At 38.6% G+C, this 14,837-nt stretch overlaps 1 protein-coding gene across 1 annotated transcript in view; it reads right to left on the bottom strand.

Annotated features, from left to right (window-relative positions):
• unc-13 overlaps nt 1-14,837 on the bottom strand; it is a 114,405-nt gene that overhangs the window by 49,666 nt on the left and 49,902 nt on the right. The window contains exons 5-7 of the mRNA XM_071594263.1: nt 9,135-9,209; nt 3,896-3,919; nt 983-1,202 (exon numbers count right to left, since the gene is read on the bottom strand). Coding sequence (XP_071450364.1) covers nt 983-1,202; nt 3,896-3,919; nt 9,135-9,209 — 319 coding nt within the window. The remainder of the gene's footprint in view (nt 1-982; nt 1,203-3,895; nt 3,920-9,134; nt 9,210-14,837) is intronic.

The raw sequence follows: 14,837 nt of genomic DNA, 5'->3' as shown, positions 1-14,837 counted from the left end.
AAATCCGATTTCAGTTCCGTTCCCTGTCCGCACCCTCGCTTCGAGTGCGTTTGCGTAGAGGAGAGGGTGCCTGGTGTTTCTGTGCACCCTCTCCCAGGATGGGATCATCCCCCCTCGTACTTTCGGTCCCTCATCCCTTTCTTCTTTTCATCGTTGCTCATTACGCACAGTACCTTTCGCATAAACATATTCGCTTCAAATGAATTTCTTTTGAATTTTTCAGGAAAAGCACGGATGCAAGAAGAGTCAACAAAACGTCTAATGAAGTGCAATTTGAAATATAATCTCCACGTTCCATAAGTCACCAGGGATACAGTAATTATTCTCAAACGTTTATGGATACTGAAATAAAATATCCCACATTTCCTAAGTAATAATTAAAAAAATAGAAAATAATAATTTAATTACTGCTTCAAGCTGCCTTTAGCGAGAATCGGAAAGTAACCGTCTTCCATATTTGTGAGATTTAGTCGCTTGTCATCACCACCGTAACGGTTCGCGCTGTGGTTTTCGTCTGTTATTAATCGTCACCATATCATCCTATATCTGATTGGCAGTTACATATGGACACAGGCAAAAATAGTCTGCCCTCAACTCTTTCCCTCGTAATATTTCATTACGATTCCATCCGTCAGTGTAATTATTTTGATACCATCTGTAGCGCTATTCTATAAATCAGTAAGATACGCTAGCCATATTTTTGTCTTCACCATCTTCTTTAACGAGTTACTAATTGAAACTTCATTAACGCCGTCTGTAAAAACCTGCCTTTCGCCATATTACGTGACATTATGGCGTAAGAGAGATTAGTCTCGTGCCGCTGATTTTCGCCACAGATGGGGTTACGGTTGGTTCTTAGCGGATTACAGAACAGCGCTGGGCGGCACAGTAAAAAACGTTGTCCGTCGTAACGGAGAACGGGAAGGAGGAGGTTTTACGTGGGGGCACGGCCGTGTTCCCGCCCCCAGGCCGACCGACTCACTCTGCAAGCAGTCCGCGTTGAGCAGGTCCTTGCACTTCTCGTGACACTTGACCCCGCACTCTGTGCAGCGAACCCCTTGGCGCGCGATGCCCCACAGCAGTCCCTCGCACTCGTAGCAGTACGTGGGCGACGTCGCCGTCCACAGCACGAAGTTGTGCGGCGTGGTGCTCGAGATGGGGTAAATGAGCGCTTGCAGCGTCTTCTTGTACACGTGCATCTTCTGCGAGTTGGGGGTCGGCGGGAAAAAGAAGAAGAAGCAGCATCGTGCAAGTTGCGGGTAACGGGGGTCGAGGATTTAAGAAAGAGAGAGAGAGAATACGGATTTGAGGGGATATGGGTGGAGGATATGAAGACGGTCAACGAAATAAACAAAACAAGGGTACGTGGACATACTAGGACGAGAATATTCATCCTGGAGTCATGATTTACGGTCAGGATAAAGAGGAATAATGGTTACAAAAATTTGGAAAGGTTAAAAAAAAAGTCAGATGGTGGCTAAAAACATGTCCACGGAAAGGAGAGGTTGCAAAAACAAGCGTGGTATATTTTTTTCTGGTATACAAAACAGGAGGGGTAAGGTATGTAAAAGTTTTTTATACAAATAATTGGGTATTTAAGGAATTGGTAAAAATATCATCATATCATTCGCAAGCGTCTACCTGTTTTCCCATTTCTTCTAAAAAAATGGTGCTCTATAACATCTAGAGCGAATGATAAACAAATCAACACTTGTTTGTCCACGGAACTTTAGTGTTTGGGCGTGCTACCAAAACTTGCAGCGTTCCAAAGTCCAACATACAAAAAAAAAAAAAAGACGCCACCATAACTGGGCTATGGAGGAGAAAATGCTTTGATTGCATGCAATACTAATATGTTTCTAACACGCTTACGTATTGTTTTGTTTACTTTTGGTGTTTACAAAGTATATGTATATATATATTAATATTATAATATATATGCCTAATGATAATAAGGCCTTTTGCAGATGTTGCAATCTAGATCAGCAATGTCTATGGTGAGTGCGATGGTAATTCAAAATTGCCAGCATTTAGTCAGTGTCGCACGCCCAAGCTAAAGTCCGATTTGTTATGACGATGATGGTAGCATTTTAGTTTAATGAAGATGGTCAGAGTAGAAGTATGTACTTCTACGCTAGTTTCATAAACTTTTGAGGTTGCAATGGGTCCCGAAAGTTTAATTTCATGTAACTAATGCCATACATGAAATTTTTTTCGGTTAACATTTCACTATAAATAATATATTTTTCGTGCAGCTAGTTATATTTGAAACTTAAAAATGCATAACAGTAAATTTGCAAAAGAAATATATTTTAGCCAAAAAATAAAGCATTAAAAATTTTATGCTTCTATATATCTTTTAAGGAAACAAAATCAAAGTAATAAGGGTTAGAAAATTGCCTTTTGAACTGCTTAGAGATCATTCAATACATAACCACTGTAAACCATGCATTGGCTGGAAAACAGTGACCAAAAGGTTTGCCAATGCTTAAGGTACATGACGTACGCCATCATTGAGAACCCTATTACATTGCACTTATCACCAACAATGAAAATGAGAGCCTCATTCAACCTAGGAAAAATATACTCCAACCCTTATTTGATTCAATTAAAACAATTGACGATTCAAAATTGGAGGTGACGCGATACAACACGACAGCAATCCCAAGTTTGTCGGCTGCATCAAAGGCATCACCTCAATTGCCTTGCTCTCATTGGCTGAGCGTGTTCAGCGAAAACAAAAAAACAATGGTTTGACGCTTAGCGAATGGGCAAGATCTAGAGGGAAAAGGAGGGAGTAATAAGTATAGATTGTAATAATAATAATAAGTTCGTAGTAAAACGTGAAAGTGATTCGGGATGTAATGAGGGCTGAGATAAGAGATAGCCTTGAGATAGAGAAAAGAAAAGAAAGCCAAGAAAAAAGGAAGACAAAATGGACAAACACGTCTGGTGAAATGCATGCGTCATTCTCACACCCGCCCGGCGCACTTTTTGGCGCCAGTCAAGCCGTGACGCGCGACTCTCGCGTCACCCATGCACGCGCATGCGCACCTAGCGGCGACGAAAGGGGCTGGCGGGCTTTTTGAAATCCCCCCCGACCCCGCGGCCACAAGGGCCAAGCAGGTGGGCGGGAAGGGGGCTTCCTCCCTCCCAGAGACCCAACCACATCAAAGTTAACCCTTCCCAACGAGAGGGAGAAAAGGCAAGCCCAAGGGAAACAAACGGCTTCCCCCACGGACGGACTCCCTTCTCTCCCGAGAGGAACAACTTGACAGTGGTCTCTGCGGTCAAGTGGTGGGGACGTGGGTGGGGGGGTTAGTCAGCCCGCAATTTCCCTTTTGTTTCCGCTCCCATTCACGCGCTACGTCATTCAATCTTTGGCCAGTCACACATCAATCACAAGGCGGTTCAAAAATTCCTCCACTACAATCTCTGGCAGCTATGTCAAACCGAGGATCTAGAGAAACAACACAAAAACCCAATAGCGGCATGATACGGCACAAACAAATGAACCTTCTACGATTAAAGATAAGATAATATTCTGCAATTGGAGCTCCGCCACTACGTTGGAGTAAATGTTACTTACGGAAGCGGAGGAGAGGGTGATAAAGGGAGCGGAGATTCATCATCTCCATGGGTGGGCCTACTTTGTAAAAAAGTGACTAACAAACTGAAGGCTTTCTAAACTTCTGTTTGGTATATTTTTTATATTCTAACATGGCTCGAAGATGCATTGGAACGCGGATAACTATATATATAGCAAAACATTGCGCACAAAATTGCAGTAAAACGGTGTGAGTGTAATAACTCTTTATAAATTATATATATATAGTATTCTGTTTTTAATATCGGAAGCAGCAAGGGTAACGAAAGAACCAGAAGTAATGGTTACCTGCTCACACGAAACGCCGGCGGACTGCAAAGGACAATAGACATGTAGGTTTTGTTTCTGTCGCTCTAAATCTACTGCATTTCAATAAATCATATGATTCCAAAAATATCACTCTCGATTTTCAAATTTTTTCATAAATATGTCTAGTCTAATTTTATACTACGTTGAAATTAAAACCGAAAGAAAGTCTTCGGTACGATTAAAAAAAATTCACTGAATAGTTGAATTTTTTAATTTCTTTTTTTTTTTTGAAAACTTTTTTTACTCCCTCGTCCTTCCAGTATTATACAAGTTTCAAAAGAGAAATTAGATCAATTTTTCAATCAAGACAACACATTTTCACTTTTTATCTTATTGGACAAATAAAGAATCATTTTGAATTATTGAACATATGAACACTTGCATCGTGTCGACACTTAAAATTGAGCATTTAATAAGGATTAAGTATCGGGATTTTTAATTATCTTTTATAAAAAATGAATATATTTTCTTTGAAAACAAAAAATATTAAACACATATTTAGTTACTCAGTTTTTAATAGATATTTACGTTGGACGAGGGAGTATTATATTACTTCTTTTTTTTTGTTAAAAAAAACTGTGCTGTCAACTTTTGTATCTCTCTGCATCACAGCATGAATATGTATGTATATATTTGATTGGCTTTCATATCTTTGAGATTTGCCTTTTTTTTAAATAAAATCATTGTATCATCTTTGTGATCATTGGGTTTTGAAAAGGAATTTTTGGGTTCAGAGGGAAATGTCTGGGAGGGAGTCAGGGTGATGGCCGAGTTGACGTAATGGCGTGCTTTCAAGGCCATCACCAAATAAACAGTCACAAATATTCCCTAATGGGCATCCTGAAATTACTATCAAGTTCAAATAAATGGCAACAAAAAAGTTGATGCTTTCATCCTAATATCCGTTTAGTATCAAGGAAGGAGGTGATTTTAAGGGGGGGGGAACTTTTTTTCTCATTTAAAATGCGTCTATAATGGGATTATTTCTTTTTTTGGTTAATGAATATGATTATGATTTATTTAAAAGAAAGAATGTTGACACCATTTATAAAGAAGAGCAAGGATACACTTTTTTTAAAATCCAAATGTTTATCATTTTTTTAAAGTATGATCCGGATATATTTTGGGAATAAAAATCACAGCCAAGGTGTGAAGTTGAGAGAGAACATTTGAATGAAATGAACCTGCTTTACGCAGACAATCATAAAAAAAGGTGCTCTATACTGCTTTAAAAAAAATGAAGGATGCTTCTTCGGCTGTTCGTCGGATGGGATTGAATGATTGCACGATCGGGGGTGGTGGGAGGGAATGCAGGGGCGGGGGGAAGGGAAGGGGGAGGGGGACGTGTCCAGTAGGGTGGAGCATGTTGGGTGGCGCAGAATTCAAAGCGTCCTTCTCTCGGAGAAGTGTTCTTTTGTGACTCACAATCCGAATCATTTCGTCATATTCCCCTGGAATGAATGGCACTGTGGTTCGACACTCAGAATGGACAATATTTCAAAGTTTATTGAAAAATGAAAAAAAAAACTTTTTTGCGTTGATTCCAGCACGTTTTATAAAAACATGATTAGCAAAAAAGTTAATATTTTGGAGAGGGTAGCCAGTTTCCTGATTAGTGAAGCTTGAATATCAGACCTGAGGGATAGCATCAGAATATGATACTATAACTGGCTAAATTTAACAGACGTAAGCCCGTACAGGGACTCACACATTCTTTCCTAATCATCGTACTCCGCCCTTTGATTCACAACTCTTCCAAGAGCTTTGAGGTTTATTCAAGGTCTACGACGATCGGGGAAGACTAGAATGGAACCTCATCTCTCCTGAACTTCGGATGGCCTGCGTGGGCTTTCAGCAATGTGAACATTTGCAAGGGACCCTGGCAACGCAGATCAATCACACTATTAAAAAATCAAGACTACCGTTTTAGAAAGAAGAGATGAAGTTTTCATTGGTCCTTTGATTTCCCGACGCAGAAAATATTGACCGATCTGAGATGGAGTAAAAAATAATCGCAGTTGAGGGAACTGGGGTCATCAGAATCTACCTAAATGTAAGCCCAAAAATATGGTACTAATTAAAATGTAATGCGGTTTAAGTAAGCAAATTATTTTAATATATTTTTTTCTGTTTTAGTGGGCTCTTTACAGCTCGTTAAAAAGTTCTAAAATAAGAAATAACTAAGACATGCTGTTCTTGAAACATATTGAACCATAAAAAAACGCGAAACTTTTCAACTTCAACTGAATTATTCTCGGTAACGCAACGTGCACTTGAAATATGATATTCGTGATCATCACACCGTGATACTTGGAATAAAAGATTAAAGTTTTTGAAAAATATTTGACAGTGAATTCCTCAATTTGTAACTAAATTCCAATTTTAAAATCTTTCAGTGACACTGATTTATGTTTTGGTTAGTCTTTCAACTGAGCGTTTTAGTATTTAATGATAAAATTGTAACGATTTATTTCCTTCCAATCGCAGAATTTATACTTCCTTGCTTCACTACACATTCTGTGCTTAAACCCTGAGAATACAGACCTGTTATTTGAAATTCCACGCCTGAGCTGTAGTGGCCAAGTTAATTTCTGGATAGTGAAGAACCAATCGAAAGCCACAAAAGGACAACTGTTTCTGAGTGCATTCACAAAAACCTTAAACTTACAAGTATGTATAGAGGAAAATAAATCTCAGTGGTACTCTGTAATGGTGGGTTTATTTGCAGATGATGAGGTATTAGCATCAAACAAATTGTCCTCTTTACGTAATTCATGTAATATGGTCACCAAAAATGGATGCAAAAAAATTTAGAACATTTGTTGGTGACGTAACCATTTCTATCGTTGCGGAAAAGACGGAAATGCTTGCTCACGAGTGTTCAATAAAAATATTTAAAAACACTGCTAAGTTGCAATGACTGAGGCACACAAAATTAAGGATGGAAATTGGTTGCTGGATACAGCACTTAGGCGTCTTTTTTGTGATATCTTTTTTTAGCGCGGACACCCTCGTCAATTCGAGCGACTCTGATTTATTGAGTCCCAAGCGTCGAATCGAGCTGAATATCAAATCTACGAAATTTAGTTTTTCTTACAATATGAAATGTTATCCAGAATATTTTAGCCGTTTGATTAAAATCAGAAATGATTTGTCGAATGATTACTTTAGGTACTGTTTTTATATTGCATAAATTTTCCCAATTGGAAACTTCTTAAATTCAAATTTTCCTAAAATCCATCATGCTTTCTTTTTTTTACCGATTTCCTTTAAAAGATTGATTTGATTTTAGATAATTGACGAATTTTTGAAAAAGGATGTGAAACCTCATTTAACAGATATTGTTTCAGCAATGGAATGGTATGAGAAGACATATAGTAAAATGTATCAAATCAAGTTTGATGCAGTACGTGGCAAATAAAACTATTTCATCAAATTCATCTCGACGACAGTGAAACAGCATTTGACAAGTGACATTACTTTTCGAGGTAAAATGGGGAATGTGATATCCTTAGACGTAACTTATCAAGTAAGATAATCTTTATGGATATAGATTTGGATGCAACGTTTGTTCGTGAAAATGGAGGATAAAATAGAAATGTTTTACACTATTTATTTAAAGAGTAAAAGCTGTACATGAGCCTTTACCGTTTCTAACTCGAATATACGAGGCATGTGAACGATGTGGACAACATATGGATAACATTTCTTGCTAATATCTGAACTTAAATTCGAAATTTGAGATATTTCAGATACATATTCATGAATTTGGGGTATTCTGAGTAGTTAATACTGAAATGGCAGTTCTGAGTTGTCAGATTATATCTCCCGTTTCAGGATGCGGAAGCAAAAACAATGTTGCGGCAAATAGCAAGCAGTAGACTGGTTTAAACTGTCATCACTATACTGATGAGAGAGGCCACTGAAATTGAAAATATTTCTTTCTTTTCCCCTCTTTCCAATTGGGCAAGATTCAGGGTTGAGAGTTCATCTCTCCGCAATCGAGGCGAGCGTTGTCGACGCGTTGAGAGTAGCTGGGTCTTGCTCGTCAAGCAAGGACGCTCTTTTTCCCACGACACCCGACGGGAAACAAATGAGAAGGCTTGGTGAGTTTTTGGTTGGAGGATGTTTTTTTTTTTGTTACTTTTCCCTTTTCTTTTTTTGTTTCTGGGTTTTTGTGGGGCTGATGGTGGACGGGACGGGTTTTGTTCTGGTATGTCAGATTAACATCCAAGGGCAGTAAACTTTGCAAGTGCAAGAAAAAGATAGACACAGAGAGACAGAGAGAGACAGATAACAGAGTGATAGAGAGACAGACAGATAGATAGAGAGATACCGTGTCAAATGACTTTTTATGTAAATACAACAATATAAAAGTAATGACATATTAAATGTGTGTCACACTCAATCATCGAAATCTCCCAGAAAAAGGAGAAATATGATATGACCCCCCGATATTTTTTTACAGAGATAATTTCATCAAAGAGAGATTCTATGGTCGAATACTTCACTTGAAATGGCTCCTTCCAGCAATGAAAATAGGCGCAAAAACCCATGAAGATTACTTAACGGTCATGATCTGAATTTTAACATCATGAAGCAAATTTTTTTTTATAATTTCCTTTCCATTTTATTCAAAAGTATCAAAGCAACTTGAAGTAGCTGAATTCTTCAGCAATCAAAGAAAAAATATTTGATTATTACCGCGAAAGTTTCTCTTTTTTCGATTTTTTTTATCATAAAAGCCGTGTTACTTAAAAAAAAGACGTATACAAAAATAGACCCATCTGAGCAGATTTTTGTATTATGTCGGAAGTACTTATTTTAATTGTTATACAATGTCCTCGACGACATGAGTAAGTTCAGGTGTTGGAGAGAACTCGTTTAAATTGTTTGTAAAATAGCCACAAAGCGACAAAAATATTTAACCACGGCCCTTCAAAAGATTTTTGCATTTTAAATCTTCTGGTAACCAACCATTTTTTCTTGCTCAGAGATTTCGATGACCGAATGTTTTGTACATATACTTATATATACATAAAGATACTGACAGATATGATAGATATTTAAGAAAAAAACATATGATCCATTCACTTTTTGGCGTGATACGGATATGATGGGTGCCTGGGTTAAGAGTGTCATCAATTTTTTTAAATTATTCTTTTATTTTTAGTAATAACATACAATGGCGAGCACTTGGCGGCCATTGGTCACTTACCAGTTCCTCGTCATTAAGTGTGGCTCTGGGAACAGCTGAAGTCAACCCTGCGTTCCTCTTGGTGGCGGCCATTGTCTGTCCGGCGTGCGCGCAGATCAGCGGGTGGTTGACGTCGATGAAGAAAGGACGATCAGAATTGGGGGCAACGAGAAAGAGAAGAGAAATTTGTAATATTCCGTCAAGTTTCTTATGTCGAGGCATCATCTGGAAACTGAAAAACAAAAGCGGAGCTTTCGAATGTGGCATTCGTCGTTGAGAGAGCACGGAATGTGTCAGTTGTTTAGGAAACAACATAGCAACGGAAAACGACGTGAAAAATGTAAAAGAGGCAGCTGTTGATTGTTGATAAGAATACGTAGAGGCCAAGCCATGAAATAGAATCTCGAGCAGGTGCAAAGATTAGCTAAATATCACAAAAGGAATTAACTTTGTGGAATATACGACTGTTATCGTGAAGTAAGACTGCAAGGAAAATGTGCGAGAAATTAGTCAGAAAGCCGAGGTAAAACGCATCAGAAGGCGATTAGATGATCGGATATAACTCAATATTTTCAAATTTATGCGTCAAAATTTTAAGCTTGATATTTATATTATGATCATAATTATTTAAAAAAACCAAGGCGTTCAAAAAAATCTTACCAACGATGTTCGGAAGCGTATATTAAAGAGCGAGAAATTACTTCACTTACCAATGTAAAAACTCGCTCCTATAATTATCCTTCGACCTTTCCCGAATGCCACATTCTAGCTCGAAACGATAAATAGTGAATAAACGGAATGCAAGAGAAAACAAACTACCGCTACTGAACTACACACGCGAGCCTTCTGTAAAAGCGACTGTAACGAGGGTATTACCATACATAGCAAAAAAACTGCAAAATGACTTAGCTGTACACTACAGTTTATTAGATTTAATTTCATTCATTCTAGAAAATACGTTTTCTACATAGGTACGCAGGAAATTTTCAAACAGGCACCTAATTACTTGAAACTGTTAACAATACGTTCTTATAGCTTCTTTAACTCAATTGACTCTCTAAGTATTGAAAGGGTTTGATGAACAATTTTGAAGTATGAATGGTATAATTAATGAAATATGTTCTGATATATTTCCTGATTGGTATAAAGATATGTAGAGAGACAAATGCTCTTATATAAGGTGAGTATTGTCTTAGACATGCGAATAAGGGGTTAACCATGCTTAAAGATGCGACTTTGCTGCATTTACAACAACTAAATTACTGTTTACAGGGATTACAAGAGAAAATGGCAGAAAATGGAAGGAAATATGCTCGGCCTCTGAGCCGAAACAGTTTATCAGAGAGGTAATGCATTTAAGTATTTTCACCATTTTGCTGAGCAAAATCGTAAGCATAGGTTATACTACAAGACTTATCCACTATGAAAGAGCCAACCTGCAGATTTTTCCTACAAAAAAAAATTAAAAAGTCCTACGTTAAACATTTTATGCCTTAATGAAAACGGATACTTAACTCTAACATGCCGATCTAAACAAAGCTGGCACACATACAAGTATAAAGAGATACGTAAACGAATCCAAAATGGGTTGAAATTTTCAACGGGGATATCGGAAGTCAAGTTGGTACTCTTGTTTGAATTTAAAATTCATGAAAACTTGTAATTCTACGGCGTGGAAAAAGTTATTTTTACAAAATGCAGCGATAGCTTTATTGAAAACAATTGCTCTTACTGCATGCAAATCGCTCATGCCTTCGAAAATCATTATGTTTTGCTGGACTCGAAGTAAAATCTGAGCAACAACTTATCTAACTTTTCGAATTATAAAAAATTGTAATATTTTTATCTAGATGATGATATTAAAAAAAGTTCAGACGACCTCATTGTTTACAATAAAAAAAGAGCGATGAAAGGTCTTCGAGGAAGTGAGCCATTAACTAATAACAGTTACAGAGCAATTTAAAAATTTAAAACTTTCATCAAGTATGCTATTATCCGTTAATTAGTATACATAATCACTGATTAATTACTTATGTTACTTATTACTCTACAGAATCATATTTGGCTTACGAAAGAAAAACTTTTGATAAACACCGAATTTTAGAAAAATCTCCTAATTTGGCGATAAAGAAATGGAAACCAGATCCAATTGTAATTAATTAACATGGATTCGTATACGAAGAGTTGATGAAAAACGAGCATCTTATTGCTAGAAGCAAGCAAGCACGGCAGGCATGGAATACATCACTACACGGATGTAAACATATATATGGTAATAATCTTATGCTTTCTTTATTCAGCCATAAAATTAAGCAGGCAGTCAGGCACGGTCGGTCGTGTTCGGAAGAGCATTTCATTGGAGACGTCGTTTTTTTTAGATTCGTCTTAATCCACCTTCAATGTGTAGTACCCTGTATTTAGGAATTTACCCACAATTTCAAACGGAAATTAGATGATACATTGCGACAAATCATTAGACTGGTTTTATGACGGTCAATGAAGGGTGTCGTCATATCTTTTACAAATGACACACAAATTAAACTTGCCTTAATCCCATCTGAAATCACCGAAATGTGAGATTTTCTCATCGACTTAAATGACTACGGTGACCATCAGGATATGATTGGGATAAATATCTGGAATACAGTACTACACGTATAGGCACATGTAAATATTGATTGGTGAACTTCTCGTGGTCTTGTACTTCATATATCAAAACACATCACTCGCACCAAAGCTCTCTACAAACAGGTTTTAGAATTTAGAATTCAAAAAAAGCAACAAGATAACGGAAGTGAAAGAACTCTGGCGTTAGGAGATCACATTCTGCGGGGTTATCCGCGCGGTGAGCAAATGCCTCACCATGAATTCATGAGCACCACCAATATTTCGGGTGCTCAGTATTTATTGGTCACATTTCTATCCAAATTTTGATTGATTTTAGTCAAAGGGTTAAACTTCTGGCTTCTGATGGGCACCGAGATCAACTTTTGCGAAACCTCAAAATTTGACCCTGAAAGTCGTAATAGCACAAACGACATTTAACCATTTCCAGAATCTAAATACAATTTTCCTCCCTTCATTCAGACCTGCATGACTGGTAATCCTTTGCTCACTGAATCCTATCCTACTTGATCTTGCAATAAAACATGTAATAATAAAACGGCATTAAGAGTACTTCTACAATCCATCAAAGTCAAAAACGCTGGAATAAGATATTTTGCAGAATTATAAGACATGCAAATAATAGATTAAGTTTTACGTCTATGACTTCAACAGGAAGATCCTATGCCCGCAACGTAATAATTTCACGGATTATTTCTCGGCTCCTATGACCCTGGAGAAAAAGGTATTAAACCAAACGATCTACATCGGAGAAAATCTCCAGATTCATTAAAATTTAAGATGGATGTAGAAAATGTCATAATATTCTTGGAGAGAAATCAGTCAAAATACCAGTATAAACACCTTTCAGCGTTTTCAATCGGAGCTGGCTTTCAATTTCCAATTCCTTTTCGTTTCAGCCAAAGACTACTTCGTCGTGTGACGTCGAAGTGAATGCTCTCCCGTTTCGCGACGCTTCCGGATGAATGGTTCTCATGCAGGGTCTGCAGGGATAGGGGGGGAGGGGATTGGCACGTGGGGAGACGCTAATGGGGCATGGGGGGGGGGAAGAGGGAGTTGCGGCTCAATTGGAGGGTTTTGCGAGAGTGCGCGCCAAAACCGTAGGATGCCTCGAAAGGTGACCCGCATCGAGGGAGCACATACTATATTCTGAGAGTCCCGTGGGTCTCACGGTCGTCCAGCGAGGCATCCCACAGCTTGGGTGTGGCGTGTGTGTGCGATGAGATGGGCCGGAGATGGGGTGGCGAGGGGGAAGGGGGGAGAAAGGTGGATAAGAGGGTTGCTTTCGGGGGCGGGGTGCGCCTCCGAGAGCTGACGGGGTGTCATGGGTCAGAAAGGAGAAACGAGTAAGGAACGCGAGTCACAGGAAGAAGATACATTGAGAAAGAGAAAGAGAGAGAGAGAAAGAGAAAGATAGAGAGAGGTCGGCGCTAGCCTACTCTAGTGAAGCTGCGTCGTTAGGGAGATTGAAAGAAAAAATAATTATTTTCTCCGAAAAGATTCTGTGCAACGGTTTGGGACTAGATTTTCTATGAAGAAAGGAATGATTAGGTTGGTTCGGTGGGGGAACGTCTGTTTCTAACTGGGAGTCAACCCAGAGTTTTGTGATTTTGGGGCATCTTTCCCTTTACAGGAACTGTTTGCTTTTTTTGGAAGAGATATTCACGCGTAGAATGGTATGGTAATCTGGAGTTATGGGATCGCGATGGAGAATATGAAAGAATATGCAGTTTTTTAAGGGAGTAGTCATGAAGGTAATAGAAGAAACATGTTAGTGGAATGGACACAGGGAAACGCAGACAAGGCTGTTTTGAACATTGCGTTACAGCGGAGACTTCAATAGATGAATGGGAACAGGTCACACACAAGAATAATAATTCATTGAATTCGTCGAAATTTTGCTTGGGTCAAGACTGCTATCGGTGGCTTCTTAACAAAGCGATTTCGGGAACCAATGACTGATTAATCTTTTCATTTTGCGATTTACGATAAACTGAAAAGTGAATCACGATGCGATGAAAATCTGCTCATGACATCGCGCAAAATAATTCCCAAACTCGTCTTCCATTATGAATGATGCCCAAAGGGAGTAAACAATTTATTGGTCCAAAACTGCCCTCTGAATGAATAACCCCCTGCTAATAAAAGATTGTACACCACTGTGATAAGCTATATAAAAAGGTTACATCAAAACTAAAAATTTTTGCTGGGTTGGAAGTTACGACACTAATGACAGAGAAGCCTTCTAGTCTCAACTCGGAATAATTAGTGGCTCGGAAAGACTTTGAAAAGAGCAGTCTGCGATCAAATCTCTTCTATTATAGCTATCTCATGATTGTAACTTGACGAGATTAATCACTGAGAATACAAAAATAAGCTACTGAAAACACGAATTTCCGGCATCATAAAATCATGGCTCGTGAAAGTTTTCAGGAAGTGTGAGTAAAAGACCAATCGCGAAATCAATGGTCGATAACGCGAGAAGAAGTTTGATATAGAGACTAAAATGATGCTTGTGGATCATCGTATGGCGAGAGCAATATCACTGACTGAAAATACTTAAAAATACCGACTTTCAAAAGGAAAATCAAAATCCGATTTTGGCATTACCCATTAACGAAGAAGTAAGTAGTCCCAAATGCAACCACTCTTTTGGGATTCGCGAGTTTCAGCCAATAGTAAGAGTGGAGTCCTACATCCATTCCTATTGACATTTGCCTCGAGGGATACGATTAAAATCTAGAAGAGGAAGTCGAGGAGGTGTGAACCTGCGGGTGATTAGACACACTTCTCTCCATTGCTCGGGACAGTATCAAGGCGTTAGACCCTCGTCAATTAAAATCCTTTTCAGGAAGAGGTCCGAAGAGCGCTCACAAAAAAACAAAACAACACCCCCGATGGGCACGAATCTTTGAGGACCTCGGAGGAATGACACTTGTCAGTCAACTAACTTCCTCTGCGGAACCCGTGACGTCAGATGGGCTAATGACGCCCTCAAACCCGAAAAAGTAGGTAATCGTCCAAAATGAGAGCTTGCGGGGGTGAGGAGGGGAGCGAGAGAAAAGTTGGCTGAGCTACAAAGTTCTGCGTTTCCCTTTT

This window comes from Hetaerina americana, unplaced genomic scaffold (genome assembly GCF_022747635.1).
Source record: "Hetaerina americana unplaced genomic scaffold, ioHetAmer1.1.p SCAF_6, whole genome shotgun sequence".
Classification (NCBI taxonomy): domain Eukaryota; kingdom Metazoa; phylum Arthropoda; class Insecta; order Odonata; family Calopterygidae; genus Hetaerina; species Hetaerina americana.
This window is presented reverse-complemented; position numbering and strand designations above follow the sequence as displayed.